This window comes from Euwallacea fornicatus, chromosome 7 (genome assembly GCF_040115645.1).
Source record: "Euwallacea fornicatus isolate EFF26 chromosome 7, ASM4011564v1, whole genome shotgun sequence".
NCBI lineage: Eukaryota > Metazoa > Arthropoda > Insecta > Coleoptera > Curculionidae > Euwallacea > Euwallacea fornicatus.
The window spans coordinates 5,622,647-5,643,875 of NC_089547.1; the positions used below are offsets into that span (position 1 = coordinate 5,622,647).

The 21,229-nt window shown below is 44.2% G+C and overlaps 2 protein-coding genes across 4 annotated transcripts in view; both read right to left on the minus strand.

Annotated features, from left to right (window-relative positions):
- Window positions 1-67: 67 nt before the first annotated feature.
- PAN2 (PAN2-PAN3 deadenylation complex catalytic subunit PAN2) lies at window positions 68-6,713 on the minus strand. The gene is made up of 21 exons (XM_066284103.1): window positions 6,481-6,713; window positions 6,037-6,198; window positions 5,731-5,900; window positions 5,546-5,666; window positions 5,299-5,495; window positions 4,965-5,185; window positions 4,575-4,848; window positions 4,429-4,525; window positions 3,902-4,135; window positions 3,528-3,776; window positions 3,319-3,472; window positions 3,122-3,273; window positions 2,923-3,066; window positions 2,750-2,865; window positions 2,470-2,701; window positions 2,068-2,297; window positions 1,886-2,012; window positions 1,607-1,830; window positions 1,271-1,492; window positions 1,032-1,141; window positions 68-947 (listed from the first exon to the last, which is right to left on the minus strand). Exons 1-21 carry the CDS (start codon window positions 6,499-6,501, stop codon window positions 775-777), a joined length of 3,630 nt encoding a protein of 1,209 aa, XP_066140200.1. The 5' UTR covers window positions 6,502-6,713; the 3' UTR covers window positions 68-774.
- A 3,036-nt stretch (window positions 6,714-9,749) lies between these two features.
- net overlaps window positions 9,750-21,229 on the minus strand; it is a 30,745-nt gene continuing 19,265 nt past the window's right edge. Inside the window, exons 1-2 of one of the 3 annotated variants that reach the window (XM_066284491.1) lie at window positions 14,805-15,558; window positions 9,750-11,828 (exon numbers count right to left, since the gene is read on the minus strand). In XM_066284491.1, coding sequence (XP_066140588.1) covers window positions 10,975-11,828; window positions 14,805-14,853 — 903 coding nt within the window. In that variant the 5' untranslated portion in view covers window positions 14,854-15,558 and the 3' untranslated portion in view covers window positions 9,750-10,974. Of the gene's footprint in view, window positions 11,829-12,122; window positions 12,846-14,804; window positions 15,559-21,229 lie in introns of those variants that run through there. The other 2 variants (XM_066284492.1, XM_066284494.1) reach the window with 2 other exon arrangements.

Below are 21,229 nucleotides of genomic sequence, written 5' to 3' on the forward strand. Positions count from 1 at the left end.
GCTAGCCCGCGAGGAGGACGCTGACCAGAAATTTACAAAATTAAAAAAAAAAAAAAAAAAAACTACGAACCTTAAAAAATCTCTATTAGGAATCCACGATACAAAAAATGTATATGAATCTTTTTACGTCATTTTTCACATTTACGCAAACAACAGTATAGAATGTTTCACTTTTGAATAAGGGTAAATATATCTGTGTAAAAAAACTGAAGATTAAAAAAAAAAAGGATCAATTTACACTATCAATTTGGGACTGGTGTGAAATTATTCGTGGTGAGACCCGAGAGAGTTTTCGCAAACAACTTCAAAATTCAATTTGAAGAACCACCGGTCATCTGCACGACGAAAGGGGCAACGCGGCACGAGTGAATTTCTACGTGTAAACGTGCGAGAAATTCGACTCGGATCGCGTCCCAAACTCGTCAGTGCCAGATTGATCAGAAGCGCCCCCTAACGCGATCTCATCGTCTTCCCCTTTCGTTTCTCGTAAATTTCGCACAAGCCCTAAATCGTGTTAGGCCCTTGTTCTTGTTTCTATGAATTATTAAGCACCACAATCGAGGACAGTCTCAAAACCTGACTGTTCTTGCACACATAAAAATAATCTCAAATATGTACTATACATAATAATTACCATTTTGATTGTTCGTTTTGTTCATGGCAGAACCTCACGGGCTCGTGACTTGATGGTCGGTTTAGAAATTGGTGAGTGATATGTTCAAAAATTCAGTTTTCGAAGTGTTAAAGAAAAATTAAAGATTTGCGATTTTTGCATCAGTGCTGTTCCTCGGGAACTTTCCACTTCAGATGTTCCCCTATTTCGTACAGCTCGGCCAGAGCTTCCCCTACTTTGTTCATCTGTTCCAAGTCCCGATATTTCTTGAATAACTGAAGTGCCGCTCTGGCGTCTTCGATGGAATCGTGAGTTTCTGACTGGATCTTAATACCTACGGGAACGATTAACGGGAGTTCGATCGGCGGTCTCTCTGTCTTTAAGGTGACGATCTGCCTTTTAAAAAAGCTATAGTTACCTAGGAAATGCCAGGCCAGGAATCTGAGGGAGACCATTCTGTGGTGCTTCAGGTGGAAGAGCTGCACCGTGTCCACGATTTGGTCGGGAGGGACCACCAAATTTATTACCCTAAAAAAGCGAAACATCTCGCAAATCCTTAGGAAGTACCACAGGTCATAGAAATCGAGGAGAATCTTGATTCACCTCGCTTAAATCGGCCTTTGCGGCATCTTTTAAATGTAACGAAATAACACAAACCTAAAATCGTTCTTCAATCCGTGTCCCACAAAAACAACTCCGCTGTCTTGAAGATATCTCAACTTAACGTAGGTGGATTTCAGAGTTGTTAAGTGCTTAGAACTGAAGTTGGCGTCCAAGTCTCCTGGTTTGATCCCTGAAAATTTGGTGAGGTAGTCCACTACTTGTTCCTGGGTGGAGATGTAATCGTCGATGAAAGGTGTACCCTCCCCTGGGCCTTGCCTATCGATTACAAAGCAATGCGAATTTCATATAAATAGGTAGGCTTGACAATACTTTAGTAAAATAGGATTTCTGACTATTTGGAACGCTAGAAATATCGGGGGGAAAGCTCACCCTCTAATGCACGTTATCCTGGCCACCGACATTTGCGAAGGCTTCACAGTGGACATTTTCCCATCACTGCGGAGCTCCGCTTCTTCTTGATTCAGTGTGACAAATTCCGCATCTATCGCCACCAAATCGCCCGCATTTAACAGCTCGTTGTCTTGCAAAGGGGTGAAAGATATCCCCCTTGTGCCTCCCGACCTGGCAATGCAGTTATCCTCGGTGAACACCTCCTAAAGTACATCCTAACGATGAAGAAGAAAGTCTCATGATTTTACCCTACAATACCCGAGATAAGGGATGACAAATGTCGTATTTAGTCTCCGCCAGATCGGTGCTCGAGTAGAATAAAACACAAGGGATTTTCCAATCCAAACTGAACCACACTGCTTCCTGAGCCGGAACGGGACAAATGCTGCAAATGCAAAATGTATAACTAACAGATTTCATGTCGTTCCATGCGTGGTCACCTAAAGTCGTTGAATAGGTACCACTTGTGATTTCCACAATCTTTGTTTTTCAAGTACGACTGAGGCACTTTGATCAGTGCCACGAGGTTTTTCTTGTCGGCTACGTTTTGGTCGTTGATATAACAAACTACAGCACTAAGCTCGTAGTTTTTTGTTTCCAAGCTCTGGTCCCCAGATCGCTTCTTCTCTTCTTTGTACAGGCTATTTTGAGTGACCTCTTTGTCTTCGATCTGAAACGGATGTTAATAAGTTCCCAGAACGGTTCTCGAACTGTTCTGGAATGGTTTCCTAAACAGCACAAAAACATTTATCAAATTAAGTTTGGTGGCGATGGCTAACCAACCGACCGTGTCCAAATTGGTCTCCTTGGAAAATCGATACAATAACCTGAAACACACTCACCTCATCGTTATTGCCACTCAATTTAACAACCTCCAACTTAGACCCGTACAAATTCATTGATATATCGTGGGGCAGCCAATTATTACTGCAATAGGGATTGTTTGAAGGTATGGGAGGGGGTGTGTTGTCGAAACTGTGCCTAAATCTGCATCCAGGACGAGAACAGTGATCGCCGTATCGACAGGGTTTAGAAGAGGGCGTGTTAGTTGGCGTCACTGTTGGAGTAACAGGCCTAAAAACTGAAAAATGACACTCGGAAAAATAACGAAAACGTGCGTACTTCGAGATGTCCGTGGCGGACAGTTTGGCCACGATTTTATCCATTTGAGTTTGCCAGAATTGCTTGTGTTGCTGAGAATGGAGGCCGGTGTTAACTGAAAGCACTTTCGGGAGCGACTGAAACACATCGAGTCTCAAAAGCTGGACGTAGAAAAGGGTATTTAAGGGTTTTACCTCCATTACTCGGCTTTGTGACGTAGGGGTAAATTTACCGCACTTTTCGCACCAAGCAGGGGTGACTTGTTGAGGACACAAAGACCGGTTTAAAATTTCGCAAAAGCTCCACTCTTCCCTTTCTGGTTCGTTTGTTGGGTAAACCTTACAAAACAAATTTGACGAATTTGTGTTAAAAACACAAGTCGCAATGACTCACTAAATTGCAAGCTAAAATAACCGACTCTCTTTTGACCTCTTCCGCACATTTAAGGCAACAATTTTTGTGGGCTTGTTTCGAACCAAATATGTTTCCAATCTCGGAAACATCTTCTCGTTTCTCCTCCTCTATTTCATTACTAACTTCCACAGCTAAAACAGGTTTCACATTGTTGCAACAAGAAAACCTTCACTCACCAGAATGTTTCCTGGTGCGCTCGTTGGAAATAACAGGAAAATCGATCTCTTTATAAACGAACGGTTTCGGAGGTCTCCCCTTCTTCTCCTCATTCCTCTTCCTAGTTTCGCTCAGTTCCACATGCATTTGATGTAAAACAAACCTATTCCAATTCTGTTTGTTTGTCAGGAGTTAGAAATAATTGCGAAAACCTTTTAAAAAAAATCACCTGTATGAGAGCTCCTAAATCGGTCTTCTGTTTGGCATCGGGGGCCAGGTCACTAAGCATCAGACCAAGGGCTGAGGCTTCCGGAACAGTGCGAAACGCACGCAGAAAGTTCCCTGGTTGGCAAGGATGATTTGGGGCGCTGTGGGACATCATATAGAACAGAAAACCGAGTTCGCATGAGAGACAGAATTCCTTGGAGCACAAGTGAGAGAGAAGAGCAGCGCGAAGAGGCTCGATGTAGTAGAGAATCTGTGGTAATATGACAACATTTGAATAAGTTATATAAAAACGTAAACGTGTGAAACTACAGCGACTAAGGCGATTGAAGATTCAAATAAGAAGGCACGTGTTACCTTATAACATCGGTCACTCACCTGTATAACAGCATTGCAATAGGCATTTGGCAATAATGCTTCCAATCCTGCCAAACATGTCTTGTTGTAATTGTCGAATTGGAATTCGTCCTGCCCCATCTTATTGAACTTCATGTCCACTTTGCGGTACCTCTTGGGAATTGCTATAAAAGTACCCTCGCTCTCCTGGTTCTGCGGACTTTTCACCATACACGTCTTGGCCGAATGCCCATTTTGCCCTAAGTAGTAGGACACCTGAAATAGCTTTGTATTGATGACAGCTCTGGAAGTTGCATAATTATTATTAAGTTAAAGGAGCTCAACAAATCTTCTTTAACAAAAATTTATTGCTATTTTATCTATTCTATCACAAGAAAAACAGTGCCAACGTTAACAAGAAATAAACAACCTACCCTAAGGGTTATTACCCAGTTACCACTAAACTCTTTGGTTTAAAAATACTCTATTCGAGGCCTAGTTCTCCACAAAAAACACGAAACTTAAAGTCCCTAGGAAAAATAGACAGCTTTTAAATGATCGTTGCTCACTTGGTTCCGACGAATGTGCTTAGGATTCGGAGCATACCCAATGGGTCCTTGCATCTTCATTGTGCGCAGAATCTCCGAGTCAATCCCTGGAGGTCTCCTGAGGCAACAATTTTAAAACCACTCCAGCGGAAATATTGGAAAATTACCTATAAGTGTATCGGGTCAAATGCGCGGCCCAATCAGAAGCTAAAGGCAAGTCCGCAGGATCATACACCACTGGTATAGATGACAGTGGCGTGCTGTAATCGTCGATTGCGAAACTAGGATATTGCACTACTGGGTCGGGAAATTCGGTAGCCCGGGAATAAGAGTTGAAAATAGGGTCCTCAGTAGTGGAGAATAGGTGGATTTGGCCACCGCTGTCGCCGAATGCTAAAGCCTGATTGGTCGAGGAGACATCGAAGGAGAGCACCATGGAAGCTGCAACACGTGACAACAAGGAAAGCACTTATATATAGTTTCAAAATGTAGAGGAGAATCGCGTGACTCGTGATACGTATCACAGAACATTTTTTCTTTCAATTTCCAGCTCTTACCTGGACAATCAACTTGAAGCAGACAGATTTTTGGCTCCGCCAAAGCAATGGTGTCTAAGAGTTGCACTTGCCCTCCAACAGAAACCACCACCAATTGGGACGTTATAGAGGGCAAAAAGCGCAAGTATAAAGGATCTATCACAGTTTGCATTGGAGATACTGCTCGCAGCATGCGTAAATCGTAGACCATAAGAAAACGATCTACAGCCAAGTTGCCTAATCTAGAATGAATATTTCCTGAATAATAAAGGATTTTATGAGGCTTCCAAAAATTATTACAAAAACCACTAAACTTGCAACTAGAAAACGTCACGATTTTAGACTTCATGCTGACCTGCTACTAAAACCACACGTCACCAGAAGATTTCCTTGAACATCGAAGTCACTCAAACTGCCGTTGTGTGTTTCAAGAGTGTGTTCTAACTTCAAACTGTTACGATCCCGAAGTTGAATGGAACCCGATGGACTGCCACAGCAAACGTATCGAGAGTGGAGGCGCAGCATTACAGATGCAGCTTCAGGTACTTCTATCTATAACCAACAGCCACATTGTTGCCCCTCAACAGGTCCAAGCAACTTACCACTTGGGTTTCTTTACAAATTTGCAAATTAAAATCAAGTAATTTATCTCTGTGACCACCCATGATCAGTCTTGTGGGGGAGACTTGCAACATACACTGCATATCAGACATATTGGACGATCTAAAAATGTGAATAAAAACTGGAAAAATGAGAGAACTGGATCTCCAGAGCAAATGGGTCCTACACATGAGTATAAACAGGGATTCCCCTTCGGATTTGATATCTTAAGCTACTAGCCGTCAAGGCCAATAATCCTTCATCTACTGTCAGGATTTGCCTCACTTCTTCATGAGCGTGAATTTGAAACGAGGTGTATTTTGACATTGCTCCAGTATAGTAGGAGGTCACGTGTCCCTAAAAACAGCAATATGAGGATTAGAAGCAATTAAGTGCAAGAAACTATGGCAGTGTTGTGTGCATGTAGTCTTCGTAATGTAGGATCTTAAATGTGTTTCTTCGTTTAAAAAAAAATCAAAAACTGCACACTTGCCCCTTGGTTCCCCATCCATAATAATTCTTCCTGCCTGTCGAAAGTAAGAGAAGAAACGCCGAATCGCTCTGCACCATCTGCCAGAACACATTGAGTTTGAATGTATTCACTATCTAATCCCACCATTCCTGGAGGAGGTTCTGAAGGGTCGACGACCGCCAACTTAAACATTTAAATTCGATTATAAAACAGTTTCATTTCGCATTCATTTAAATCCCCATCGATGTTTTTTTAAACTTCATCACCCTGTATTTTCGGAGTGAAGCCATTCAGGACACGTGTTTATACAACCTTTTTTTTCTAATTTTGACCCACCCAATATCCCCTTGAATTCGTATCTCACGTCTAGGAAACATGCTGTGGGAGATTTGGAAATGGTCATTTACGCAAAGAAGCAGATACTTGATAATAATTTAAATTAAATACATTTAAATGTATACTTACGCCAGAATTATCGAAATACATCTCTTGCTTTAGCCACCCGCTTACACAAACAATACCTCAAAACTAAAGCGATTCGCCTAACTAAAACGAGACTTTTTCAAGTTATTTAAACATTTTCTGTTATTTCGTACGCATTAATATTTCGTGTTTTTGAGGAAAATGCGGTAAATACCAATAAATAAAGATTAAAATATTGACCGTAAACTGTCACTTCACAGGATGGCGATAAACATTTGATTGTGACGTAGGTGACAGTGCGCTTTGGTTATTGATCAAATATCGGTGACAAAATTCCTCACTACTGGTCCGCAACGGCGCCATCTTCACGGCGGTAGAGCACGCGCACCGGCGCAGGTCCCGTGTCAAGTATACTCAATTCTTCAGTTTTACCCGCTAGAGGTCGGCACTGTAAGCAAAATGACACCGCGGTTTTAAATATGAATTTGAGTTACCGAAGTTCTGAATTGCTTGGAACTTTATAATAAAGACGGATAAAATTGAAAACTATGAGAAAGGCTATCTGGACATGATGCTCATGATATATATATATATATATATATATATATATATATATATATATATATATTAGGGACATAAATATAAATTACAATATTAGCAACGTTCAAAGTTGAAACGCAACTGCACGTATTACACACATGTTGAAACATGTGTCCCGAACACAACAAACGACAAAAATAACTCTGAAACAATTCCTTTTTACCTGAAAACAAAGAAATAATGGCCACCTTTACACCTGGCAATCAGGCAGAAGGTGGCCGAAACCCATGTAAACCGGACACACCTGTTGAAAAAAAATTATCTTCAAGACCTACCACTTTGAAACAACCCCTTAGAATCGGCCCGCAGCCCTGCTTTTGTGGCAAAATTAAGGAGTACAGGTGCCCATACATATTATGCACGGACTGGCTTCTGCACTTGCGAACAAACAGATGTCGACGGGAACAAAATTAATAAAAAGTGAGGACATCGGGGAAGAAATGAGTTAAACATTATTAGAGGACCGAACAATTAGCAAAACGTTTTAAATCTACCAAGGTTTCGTGAGCTTGTGTTGGTCAGATCTTCCCTATCACCAGTGTCGTTACCAGGCCACAATTGTCTAATATCGCATCCAATTTCCTACTTGATTCGAATCTTCTCGTGTCCAGTTGATAATCTCCTAAATACGTAGACCGACAACTTGCCTTTTACAAAGGTGTTTAAAATGCCATTTTTCGGCGGATTGGTCCGTAATTACCGGGCAGGTTTGGCGGTAAAATAGCCCCCAAAAACAGGTGACTTTCGTTTATAAGCAGATGCACCTCGCGTGGGGCTAGAGGCAGATGGGCCCCACCTGTGCGAAGCCGCGAAGAACACCTTCTGGCTTCTGCTCCCATGTCGATCCACCTGTACTCCCTCAATGTCTTTTTGTTGCCGAATATTGTCCAATTTTTATCTATCCACACCGGGGGTACGTGTGACAAACGGTTGACACAGGTGCCCCCGAAATTGTATGAAAAATTGCCCAGACGTGTGCCAGCAGGCCCTATTGCCACGATAATTAATCTTGGGGTGACATAAGCAGAGGGTTTCTTGATAGCCTGGGAGGTCAGCTGCTCACTAATTGGGCTTGCATATCGATAAAGAGCGTAAGCAATATTTTTTTAGATACAAAGGATTTCTTGGTTCCCATGTAGCTAACAAGAAGACCGTTGAAAAAACTGAGGACAGGTGCGTTGAAAAAAATCCCAGCTCAAGGGATTAATGTGAATCTTGGTCATCGTAAATTGATTTAATAAGACATTCGGGCAGGTAGACAGCTTAAATTGCGTCAGGTGCAGATGTTCACGACTGCAGAAGAGCCCTTTTTCGAGGAATGTGAGAGAGACTCTCTGAAGATTCCCATGACATAAATGTGTAACGTGTAAAGTGAAAAGAGTCGTAACTGCCATTTTGCGCGATGAAGTTGAAAAATGTTCAGGCTGCAACTTACTGAGGGACCTTAAGGTTTAGGGGTCAGAGCCTCGATAGATAGACGAACGATTTCCCAAATTTTTCTTCTATGCGACGCAATCGGAGATCTTGGAGGTGGCACTTTCAGTAGTCTTCCAGATCGCGTAATAAGCTTAACAAAATGTAAATGAATCGGTGACCGGTAGAGCCATAAGGCCAACTTTCCGGCTCTGTATGAACGAAGTGTCACTCGAAGTAACGCGGTAAAATCGCCTTGAACCAAACCGCAGCACCTGTCTAACTCGCAGATGCACTTAGAAACCCTAAGACCTATTGACCAAATCACCTGGTCACCTACCAGCATTCAGTCGTAAATCGCCAAGTATAGGGGTCATTTTTATAGTCATATTGCAAGGATTGTAATTAAATCATGCATAACATTTCGGTGCAGTTTTATGGGTTCAAAATCGGACCATATTTGGTTCCGGCCCTGAGACACGGCAATTCGAGCATCCCATAAGTACCACGTCGCAAACATATGGTCTGAGACGTTTTAGAAACGGTTCTATACATCTGCAAATTGCGGTAAGTGATTACCCGAACTGGGTATGTGGGTTATTAACGTTCAGTTGCTGAACCAAATGGTTTAGGTCGTAACAGGGGAGGCACAGAAATTCAAACTGACGGTGCGGCCGCTTACGCGCACGAGTAACTGTAGCGCCTAAATCAATTCGCGTTCAGAATATGGGGCTCCCTCGTCCCATCCAGCATGGGCGAATTGTTTACGTCGGTCGTTTTCGTCAAAGCTTGGGAGGAACGTTCCATGATTGTTGTAAATTTTCTCCCAGGGATTTTTTTAACCTCCCCGAAAGCGGGAAGCGCAATACGTCTCGTGACTGGGGCCACGCACGGTATAATCAGCACGATCGGTGGCGTTTCATTTTTTAAAACGCCGACGTGCAGCTAATCCCCGCGGGCGCCTCCGCGAACGGGGCTGAAAAATTACTTTTTTTTTTTCATTTTTCGCCTGCAAAAAATTAAATCCTACATCTGTTCGGTGTTCGATTTTTCCCCGTTGCTCGCGAAGCCCCCTGCAAGATGTTTCCTGTTACTCTTGCAATTTCGAGCAAGACTCGCATCGTCGACGCGCGTGCGAGTCAGCTCAGATCGTCCGCACCGAGGTCGACGCGGTTCCGGGAGAGGACTGGACGAGACCCGCGCCAAAACTCCCGGAGGGGGGGCACTCGGCCGTTTGCCTCGTCAGCCCCGATCAAAGGATTGCCCGATAATGGGGCTGTAAAAAATAAAACTCCAAATCGTCAAGTATCTTCATGTATATCATAAAATAAATATCCTTATCATCGACGAGCTTTCGCGTACGCAATCAATATTCCTATGTTAACAGGACCCATCACAAAGACAAAATCAATCCACAAGTGAAAAGCTCAATCAACGTGCTTACTGCATGGTGGCGTCATATATCGCAAAAGTTGTAACTTGCTAGTGAAATGACTTGTTTTCATGACAATATTTGTATTATTAGTAGCTGCTTGACTAGTCGGTTCACTAACATCAATCAATGCATTTTAATAGTTTACTTTATACCGATAATGTTTATGCTAAGGCACGTATCATGCTAGTCCTTCAACAACTAACGCGCAGTGTAATAGCCCTATTACCTACACTATTATGTATTATTATACATGCATAAACCAATCGTAATAATGTACAGATATTACTCAAATTGCTTAAGTATAAAAAAACCTCCAGGCTATTGCAACTCATTATCTAATTAGCAATTAAGGAGTTTGGAATTGCTACACCTTTAACGCAGGAGTTAAAAGTGAGTTAAAATTCGGCTTTAATTGCTCCTTCGACTTCCGCGAGAACGTCCCGAGTGATTTCCCCGAGAGGGGGACTCCGCTCGAGGAGCCATCGATGGAGCTCGGCCCCCGAAACGGAATTTAACTGTGGCAGAATCGATGGTGTTTGTTTCCTCAAATTTACCATTTAAAAAGGATGACTTTGATGCTGCCACACGTACGCGGAATACGAAATGCACTATTATCGCACTGGCGTTAGTTACCTCCTATTTTACCTCATTAATTGGGATCACATTTTGCTCAACATGACGCAGTCTTTACTTACATATCAGCCATATACATTATTTACAAAAATATCTAAAAATAATAACACAATAGGCCCGAGGGAGCCACACAGAGAGAGAGAGAGAGAGAGAGAGAGAGAGAGAGAGAGAGAGAGAGAGTCGAGATTCGTGAGTTACAACCAGTGACTTTTCGATTTTCCACGCTCAACTAAGGAAAAATGAGAATAAAGTGACAAATATGGCACGTCAGTAAACTGACTCGATGACCAGTTTCGAACGCTCCCGCCTTGACGTCACCAGCTACAACCGCAGTTGACTTAGCCTACCCTCTACACTAAAAACTAATTTGGACCATAGGACTCAACAGAATATAGCAATCTACTATAGGAACTTATGTAGTCTTCACTAGGTTATCACCTTCCTCTGCCGCCGCTCTACTCGTCCTCCTTCTTCTTCCTGATCTTGCCCTCTTTTTGGATGGTTTTCGTCACTTGATCCACGCACTCGGCTGTAGAGGGCGCCGTCTCGCTTTCGTCGTCCTTCCGTACCAAAGTGGACAAGGTCATAATGTACGAACAGGCAATTCTCAAGACGGACAGTTTAGAGAGTTTCTGGTTGTGCGAATAGGCCGGAATCGACTGCCTTAAAGTCTCGAAGGCGGCCGAAATCGTGTGAACTCGCGTGCGCTCGCGAGCGTTTGCCTCTATTCGCCGTTCGCGAGTCATGTTCTTATAGTTCCTTTGCTCGCGCTTCGGCTCGGGACGTTTCGAGGGCTGTAACGAGGGGAATTTCTCGTTCGTCTGCACAATCATGCGCTCAGTCTCCAGAGGTGTGAGTTTGGCCACTTGGGGATGAACAGGCACTCGTGGTTCTCCTTTAAATTCCTCGTCTTTCTCGCGCTTTATCACTAGAGACACTGGTTCGGCCTGCAGGGGCGAAGGAGGACGAAAATAGGAGGTGAAAGCGCTCGGGGGCTTTACTCCCGGTTCAACTTTGATGGGGGCCGTCGCGAAGCCTTTGGGCTCCGCCGGAGGACTCCAAGGACGGAACGGGGTCTTGCTCGAGTTGCAGGCTTCCGCCTTGACTTTCTGGCACATGCGCTTCTTGAGGGGACCGGAAATGAGAGGTTCCTCGTTGCGACAGCCTTGCAGCAGCTTTCGCTTCTTATGGTTGAAGGTGATGGTGGACACTTTGACCTCCACGCTGTCCTCGCTGCTGTCGGTAGGAGAATGTACCTCCATGTAGTCATCTCCAGAGCAGAAACCGGGTGATGTTGCCATCGTCGAGTCTGGAACAACATTGAATTCTTTGTCAACGGGCTTGTTCATAGTTAAATTATTTGGTAATTGCGTACTCGTGAGCAATACTATGTATTACATAAACCGTTTGCCATGCAGACGACAGGTGGCTGCTTGCAGTCCGAAACTAGGAAGCGTAACATGCGTGAATCTGTTCTACTAGGCCGTCTCGGTTGCAATATGTTGTTTACCTCAGGTGAGTCGTGCATATCATGTAAATCGACCATAAATTCATGCCGATGTACCGATAACGAATGCCTAAATATAGGATGGCTTCTAATTACCTGAAAGCAGGTCTTCATTGCTCATTGGCCAGGTGTTTGGTTCTGCCGAACGAGGGCGAACTAAGGTGAAGCGTTTATGGGATTGAAACGATGATAGCTCCAAACTCGATCTGAATTCTCGCTTTTTTCAACGAATTTCGGGACGTTCCGCAATTGGCGAGAGTTTAAAAATGAAAAATCCAAAATGGCGCCCGCGGGGAAAACAAACAAAAGTGATGATGGCGGTTGAAGATCGAAACGTCCGCGGTAACATCAAAAGATAGGGAAATGAAATTGTGCGGCCTACGACGGAGACATTTAATCGTTCCTCGAACTATTCCTATTTAAGAGGAATCGCGGATGAATAATCGAACGTGTTTACGTCACATTTTTGGGTTTACGTCATTGATTTACGTCGTAATGACGAAATATTCATGGATTTTTCATCAGTCTCAAGTTGCCGTCTCGGCAGGAGTGGAACTTGTGGTATTAAATTATTTGTTAAAGTCGAATTATTGGCTGAAAGAGCGAATCGTTCTTTGTGGAGTAAGAAAGTATATTGTGGGACACGGTAAAATTCATGGAAAAGTGAAAAGAGCTCGTTAAAAACGAATTTTTGCGAAGCTGAAACTGCTCTGAAACTTACGAAACGATCTTCTCGATTTTTAAAACCGCACTGGAAAAACACACACTTCCCAAACAACGATTCGTTACCGGAGACTTAATTAAACAATTAAATATACAAAACAATTAAAAACACATTAAATGCCATGGAAACAAGCGTAAAATGATTGGATGAAAATGACATTTTTCGGCTACTGCGCATGCCAAACTACACCGTGTCAAATCGTTATGTTTTTGCACCACACTGCCGAATACGTACGAGGAGCGCTCAATAGATTTTTCGCCATTTGGCAGGGCTAGAAATGCAGAGTGCACGGATGGTTTCATGCGCGATATTCATAAGACACATACGTGATACCACGCACTTTACAACAGCAGTATTTCCTTCGGATTAATACTATAAGTGAAGTTTTCGACGAGGGAGGCACCAAAAAAGTTTACTCGAACAAGTTTTAAGTAGATTTTAAACAAATTTGATATTTGAATTTGGGAGATTCTACAGCTTGATCACGCTGTATTATCCGCCACTTACGATGCGTTTTATACAAAACATTCCCGACGCCGCTTTCAAGCGACTTCACATAATCTATTGTGTACCTGCGCAGACCCTGTAGCTACGAAGCGATTCGCCCTTTTTCTTGCCATTTTCTTCAAACCTGAACTAAAAGATAATTTTTCGATTTTATGCCGCCCTCGTGTAGATTTTGATGTCTTTGGCCAGATGACGGAGTCTTTCTTCGCCAAATTTCGGTTCGTTATTGGAAATTATTCCGACGTTATAATGTCCCAGAAGTAAATGCGTTTGAACTATGTGTTATGCATAATACATCAGTACCATAAACCTGACAATAACGCGATGTTTCCTTGCTTTTTCGCAATAATTAACGAAAACCCACTAGATCGCCATTTTTCTAGCGAAAAAGATGCAAAGGCTAATTATCGCATCCTTTGACGTCATCGATCTGTTGCCATTGTTGTAAGACTCTTTTCGGCCATTAACTGCTCCGCGGTGCGATCCGGATCGCGTTCTGACAACCTCGGGTGACATTTTAAACGCACCCTGTAAGTGTGCGACCTTGTTGACTCGACTGCCCATGCAGCTTTATTTACTTTAACGTGTGAAGAATGGGCCAAAATAAACGACCGTTTGGTGAATATATCTGATTTTTTTGGGGCTCGACTTGATCTGCCCAAATCATAGCTGCAGCGGCTGGCTGAACTTCCTGCGACAATATGAACGTGTTCCGCGGCCCTACCTGAACCTCGGTGACCTCAAGGTGCTCAGCGCCAGCTTCACTTACGTCCTGAACTTGTTTAACTTTTTTGCGTTAAACTCATGTCACGTGACTTCGCAAACTCGGACAAATGACGATTCGTGAGGTGGGAGTCTTGTGCCCGCGAAATGCGAACGCCGACGTCTGACGTGTCTCGTTTTTTGTTGATAAAGTTGATAAAAAAAATAATCCAAAATCGAAGTTAATTCGTTTGGGTCCAAGTCTGGACCCGAAAGGTCTAAACTGACATCGACTTCTTCGAGGAACGTGATTTTGCGGACGTCCGCGGTCGCGTACCGGCCACACGGAACGTAGGCCGATGCGAGTCGAGTCGTGAGTTTTCACTTTCGAGGAAGTTTCCCGAAGACACGAAGACTTTTTTAACGCACTTCTAACGTGGGGAAATTGCTGCACGTTTCCGTACGAAAGGTTTGCACCGAAAAGAAGCAGGTCCGAGAGTAAATCGGGGCGAACCGAAACGCAATCTTTGCCCTGACTCAGTTGTTTTTGAGGGATTTTACGATTTCGGATTAGCCCTTCTCAGGCCCATCATCTGGCAACGCCGATTCCGCGCTGCAAAAGTGGAGAAAAACGCTCCCAGATCATCCCGATTGTCGAATTAGCACCGTTCCCCCCCAACGCGAAACGAACTTAAATTGCAATTCGATAATTAGAAGCCAACCGATGCCCCGAACCTCTCGAAAGTTCGATATTCGATTTTTTTTTTCAAATTCCCATTTTCACAGCCACCTGCGATATTTGCAATTCCCACTTTCCGCATTGAAATAATCGAACGTTTTCTCACCTTTGAACTTCAGCTTGGTATTCCCATTCGTCATCATACCATTCAACATAAAAACTTGTCACTAGATTTGAGAAAAAGAAATCACTAAAACGACCGAAATCAAGAGGGCACTGCGCCGCAAAAATTCAAACTTCTTGACGCGCCGAAAACAAGAGACACTCGTTCCGTTCGTCGTTTGTACTGTCGACTACACAGAACGAACAAGCACAGCCGACTACGACCAAGTCCGGGTTGACATGATTGTTTTTGTTGTAAAAGCGGAGAGTTGGGCCCCACGAGGGAGCGGGGGAGGGGCGGCAGTTGGCGCCAGCTGTCTGGACAAGTGTGAGAGTTAACAGCAGTCCCGCTGGGAAGGAATTTGTTGGGTCGGCAGGTGTACCGATGCAACTAATCTGGGTAGGCAGTGGCGGATGGATGGGTGAGTCAGGTGGTCCAGGTGCTCCCCTGAGACCTTGACCGATTGTTCTAGGGTGTATTTATTTATCGAAACTAGATCGACTTTGATTCTTGAAAGTCGATCGCAAACACCCGCTCTCCAATAACAATGTATGATTCTACGTTTTTTTTTTTGTTTTCGTGTACTCCGAGCCAGGTCCGCAGTTTCGGCTGTTGGGGGCCAAGGCCAAGGGCACCGATCTCAAGGCTAACTGACAACGTCACAGAATCCGCATCGGGTTCGATGTTTGATACGTCGATTGCAATCCGCCGGTTTTTCGTTTATTACCGACATTTGAAAACCACCACTTTGCGATCTGTGGAGATTGCACATGCGCGTCTCGAATTTATTCGGTCCCCCGTTTGTGCCGCAACCCATTGGCTCTAAACCCTTAGCAATCTAGTTACATTCGATGTAACTGCGACTTGGCCATTTTCGTCGTTTTCTCAGAAGGAAATGCCGGTTTTGAGAGAAACGTCTCTGAGCAAAAAAAAAAAAAGGGAATCGAGTGGGAGGGTCGAAGATGAAAAACGCGTGAACGGCCACCAAAGTTTCGTACGTATTGCCGCACGTGCTCCAACCTATTAGAAAATGCGGAAATGTAAAAACTTTAAAGGCCCCTTGTGAATTGTCTCCCCTCAAAAACTACCCAATTAGGCGTACGCCCCAAAAATCCTCTCCATCTGGCAAATTTCCACTTAAAACCATTGTTATCAGCACGCCCACCAGCGTTTCCAAGCAATTGCAAACAGATTACCCAAATGACCCTTCTTAGTCAAAGCAATTCCGAAACATTAAAGAAGAATACATTCACGGCCTTATCGCCTATCGGTTCCGAGCCCCAGAAAATACGCAGAACCGCCCTTGAAAGCCCAGTTGTTGTAGCCTCCACTCTTACCAGACCCGAAACCATTCGAGATGTGCCCGCTCAGGTACTTTTACGGAGTTGTTAATGATAATAATATGCCGATCCGTGGCACTGTTATTAGTTTAAACGGATTAAGGTCGTCTGTTATTATTAATGTAATTGCCTGCCTTCGGAAGAACGTTACTTGAACATATCAGAGATCCGAACCGACCGAATGGTACCTTCGAGATTTAATGAGCCAATTAAACCGTATGGGCATGGTAATTATTATATTCTTGCGGCTTGATACAAGATTACTGCCCGAAGCGTCGATTTTTTGGCGTTCGGACGGGGAAAAATCCCGAAGAGACGCCTATGAATTTAATATGCAATACAGGTGTCTGTTGATAGGAAGCCAAACTGGGCGATCCAAGTTGCCCATGGCAGGTAACAGGTATGTTTATTCGGTTGTAGTTTTTTTAGGGCGATAAAGCACCCTTGACGAGGGTTGCCACCCCGGAAAGCACCTACGTTGGCACTTGTTTTTGAGCAACAAGCGAACTAAAACGTACTTCACTGCATCCAGGTATCAATTGTGCCGCAAAGTTTCGAACGACGTTCGCGCGGTAGATTTCTCCCGAATGTTCGGACGTGGAGTATCTCGGATTGTTGTGGAGTTCGGCCGCTGGCGCTATCGGCGAGTTCCGCAGGAGGATTTGTTTTCAATTCGGACCCTCGGTAATTGATTGGATATCTAGCAGTGGGGCAGTTCAAATTTTCGCGACTTGCAGATTCACAGTTCTCACCACTTCGGCACGCACGGAGTATATATAAAAAAAAAAAAAAAAACCCAACTCCGTCCTCTCCGATGTCGTCACGCAGAGTGTTTTAAATGACGGAGTTTCCCCCGTTAGAAGAGCGAGACGTGCAAGGGCAAAAGCCCGCTCGCACGCTTCGGGAGCTTCGCATAATTTCCCCATTGGACCGATTTCAATGCACGGATGTACAACAATGAAGACTCCCGAAGTGTTTAGATCCTCCGAATTTAACCCCGATTCATCAATATTTGCGACTTGTAGAGCCCCGGCACCAAAACGGCACGGGACTCCACGAGGTTGGGATTGCCTTCTGCGCGTCCCCCTCGAAACAAATCGACCTGACATGGACGTCGCGAGGAGGCCTAAATGTTCCTTTTTCGTACGAGCTCTCGCGGATGCCGCACCCGAAAAGCGCAAATATGGAAAGAATGAATTGGCCACGTCCCTTTGCTAAATTATCTCCCGATGCGTCCTTAAACGCCATTTCAATCGGTTCGAACAACAGCGAGTAGTCTGGATCGATAAAGGCCTGAAGACATGTGGTCGACTAGAAAAAAATTATCAATATTTACGCATACGATCGAGGTAATAAAATTGACCGATAGAGGACGTCTCGGAAACGTCCGGCTGTGCAACCGAACGCGATCAAAGTCTAAAAGCATTTCTACAAGGAAAAATGATGAAATGCCACGATCCTCGTTGATTTCGGATTTTACGCGATCTGCGAGGAGCGTCGGCGAAATGACGACTCCTGCAAGTTATGGCCGCATTCTATTTCGATGATTTATCCAATTTTCACGTCGCAAATGGAATTATAAGCCCGAAGATTCCAGATGGACAAATCACTGCCATTATTTATATCCGCAATTATTGGCACGAAGTTGTGTTGACGCTTTGCATCACCCCGTTTCTGCAAACCGGGATGGTGGAGAGTATTTTAACTTTATTATTGCGTGCGTAACACCATGATTTACGCGACGACGCGTCCCACCAGGGCGAGATCACAAGCCAAAGATCGCTTCATCGAGGAGAGAAGAATAGTGTAGATCTGTCCCCGGGGGGGGGGGAGGGCTCGATTGTTTTCGTATCAGGCAAATTTGGCCAAACCAAATATTTTCGCAAAAAGAATGCGTGGGTGAAACTTCGCCCATTAGGTGGGCACCGGCCTGTGCAGTCGCTCCGTTCCTAAAGCCACCTTTGTCGTCCGGGGAATTGTGAGGCGACGAAATCGCCAATAAGACGTTGAACGTTCTCCCGAACCATCACACTTTGGAAGGCCCCACGCGAGCCGTCGTAAATCCCAGGCTGAGGGCAAAGATCGCCAGATCTCTGGAGCGCACCGCCGTGAGGAACCTAGCGTCGTTTTGCTCATCGTGAATCACGCTTTTCACAAACGTCATCGACCAAAGCAAACACCAAAAATTCCACCACCGTCGAAACCAGTTTTGGGCATTCTCGACTCACTTATCCTGTTCAACCTAATCAAGCGCCTTCTTCTTACGTCACCGTCGTGGTGACCGCAGTAGGTGATTGCGATTAGAGTCGTTCCTAATAAACTCCGGTTTAATCATGGAACATCACCTTAGAAAATTAAATGGTCGATGATGATGGCAATAATAGCTTTCTGGATCAATTACGTAATATTTATCGCGTGCAAAATGGTCCAGTGGCGCCGTCATGTCCGCGGTCGGCATTGTTGGCTATTTTGGGGCGCGGCCGCCGTAATAACAAAACGCTCATAAGCGTCGCAACGTCATTTGTCTGTCGCTAAAAATACGACGCTGGCAGCGTCGTTTAGCGCCGCCATCAAATCGGACAACATAGGTACCCGGGGAAATGTACTCTCATTTATTTAACGGGAAATGTGTTGAGGACACAAGCACCGACGCTATAGTTAGCTACTCAGGAAAATAATGATGAAAATGGCATGTGCCGCCACAAATCGACCAAGACACGCGTATTTCTCACTTATTAATATGCCCAGATAGTTGGAAATTGTCAAATATCAAGCACTGCGGGACCCGCAACGTCGATACACATTCGTCCTACGAAACGATGAGATTAGCCGTGAAATGGTGCAGGTTTCCTCTGTCCGTTAACGTGACAAATACCGCTTAAATGTAATTTTTTAACTGGAAAATTAATATCTGAAGTCTTGAAACGTTTCGAATTTTATTGACCGTGATATGCACGATTCCCTTGATTGAAACGGACACATATGTGCTCCATCCCCCTCCGGCAATAAGTTAGAGAGATTTTAATATAATTCGAAACGAAGACAACACACACCCCCCCTAACAATTGCGTCGAGGGCGGACTAAAACACAGATGTGTTAATTTCGTTTGATATTCGCTTTAACGCCTTGTCCCGGAGGGGAGGATCTCTAATTAGTGGAATTGAGAAGTTGCCCCTGTCACATATTCTCGGGAAATTTGCTTGAAAATTCGTAATTTTGAAAATTGATTCGGCCGACCGTAGACCGGAAATTTCCGAGGTTGTTCTAAGATGACTAAGTGGCGACCGCCTGTGTTGGCAACGACATGAGTCCGCATAAGAAACTCACAACAAATCCGGGAATATGCAGATGGGGCCGAAGGTGGTGGTCCAGGGGGGGAGGCACAGATGTGATGTTGTAAATCAGCTTAGTGGCACCAAAACGCGGGGTGCGGGGGACGCTAAGGTTGAAACAGTGAGAAGTGTTTTCAGGGCGCGTCGGTTGCACCAAAATTTCTGAAAATTTCGTCGCAAGACGCGTGACATAAAGTCGAGATATCGAGGGGTCTCGTGCGTCCGTTTATATCTGAATTCGCCGAAGTACGCAGTAAAACAACTTTTCCCGGAAATGCCATGACATTCTTTCAATTGTGTCCGTTCGTCGCTCCCAAACGCTTCGTCGTTCAAAACCTAAACTCCTTGATTAACTTTGACGGCGCATGAAGGATGTATAAGTCGGATCGTTGGTGCAACTGAGACATTCCCGGCCCTTTGGCGACCATCTGGCCAGTGGCATTCCCCGCCGTTAGCGCGGTCGCTCGCGCGGCGTTATTTACGACAATCCGTGGCGCCAGCTGGCCACGGTCACTGATCCGCCGCCGACGACACCGCCGCCACCGGCGGCCACGCATCTCGGGTCCACGCAGCATCCGTCCAAGGCGATGTTGCCGTGGGCGTCAGGAAAATAGAGAATCTATAGGAGTAAAACGTGGCACATGCATTCACTATTCAAAACGCCAACTGATGGGAATATTTGGAAACGACCCAAAATTGAACTTCACTTTTAGCACGCGGAGAGTTTGAATTACGTTTAAAAGCATTGTCGATAGTTTGGAAATGTTTGAAAATTTCGTGTAATATGCCGACAAACGGGGGCGGAAAATTCCCCAGTGAAGGCCACCTAAAAGGTCTTCGGAGCGTCTGGCAACGTTGCCCCCACTTTGACAGCTAACGTATCTGCTTATTTATCGAAAACCAAAGGGAGATGTCACGTTGTCATTTTCTGCTGAAACTTCTGCCACGCCACGTTGCAGGTGAAGCGTTCTAAGAATGATTTAACGTTGCGAAAAAGCTCTAGGTGGGAAGCAAAGATACGATGGTAAATGAAATTTAACAGCGTTCTAAGGGTAGGAAAACCTGGTAAATATTGATCTTCAGGTCATATGGCTTTTTTTAACGTCAGGTTTTAACCATTTAGTGTGAGCCGGTAATTTTAAGGATCACTAAAATATTTAAGAAGGTGCCTATTTATAATTTTCCACGATATTTATAGAGCCATCCGTAATGCAAATTTTCACGCAGGATTCAATGGAAATGTTTATTTTCCTTTAAAAACGTTTAATCTTTGAAATGTGTGAGCGTTCTGTTTATCTCACGTGGCGACTGTCAGAATTGGAAATATGTATAAACATTTTAAGGAAAATATGAAGTTTTATGCCACGCGATGGGAAAAACTGATAAATGATATAGAATTTCGCCGTACGACTGAAACGTCGAATATTTTCTTTTAAGTAATTAGTTCTAGTGAAAACCTGAGAGCGCGATCCGCAATTCCGTATCTGTGCTGTTGTCTTGAACTAAATGTAGAACATGACACGAAAAATAAATAAAAAGTGAACACACATCGTGGCATCCAAATAGATTGAATAATAAATGAGGTGTTGAATGAGACGAGCAAAAAGTCCAGGAAAATTAATTTCTCATTTTAATCATGTTGCTTCATATTGTCGGGCTCATTTAGTCGTTGCGTTTCCCGCTTTTGCGCATGCGAAGAGGAACGTATTTTGAAGCAAATCGGGTTCGACTGGAGTGCGCGCGCACCGAAGGATT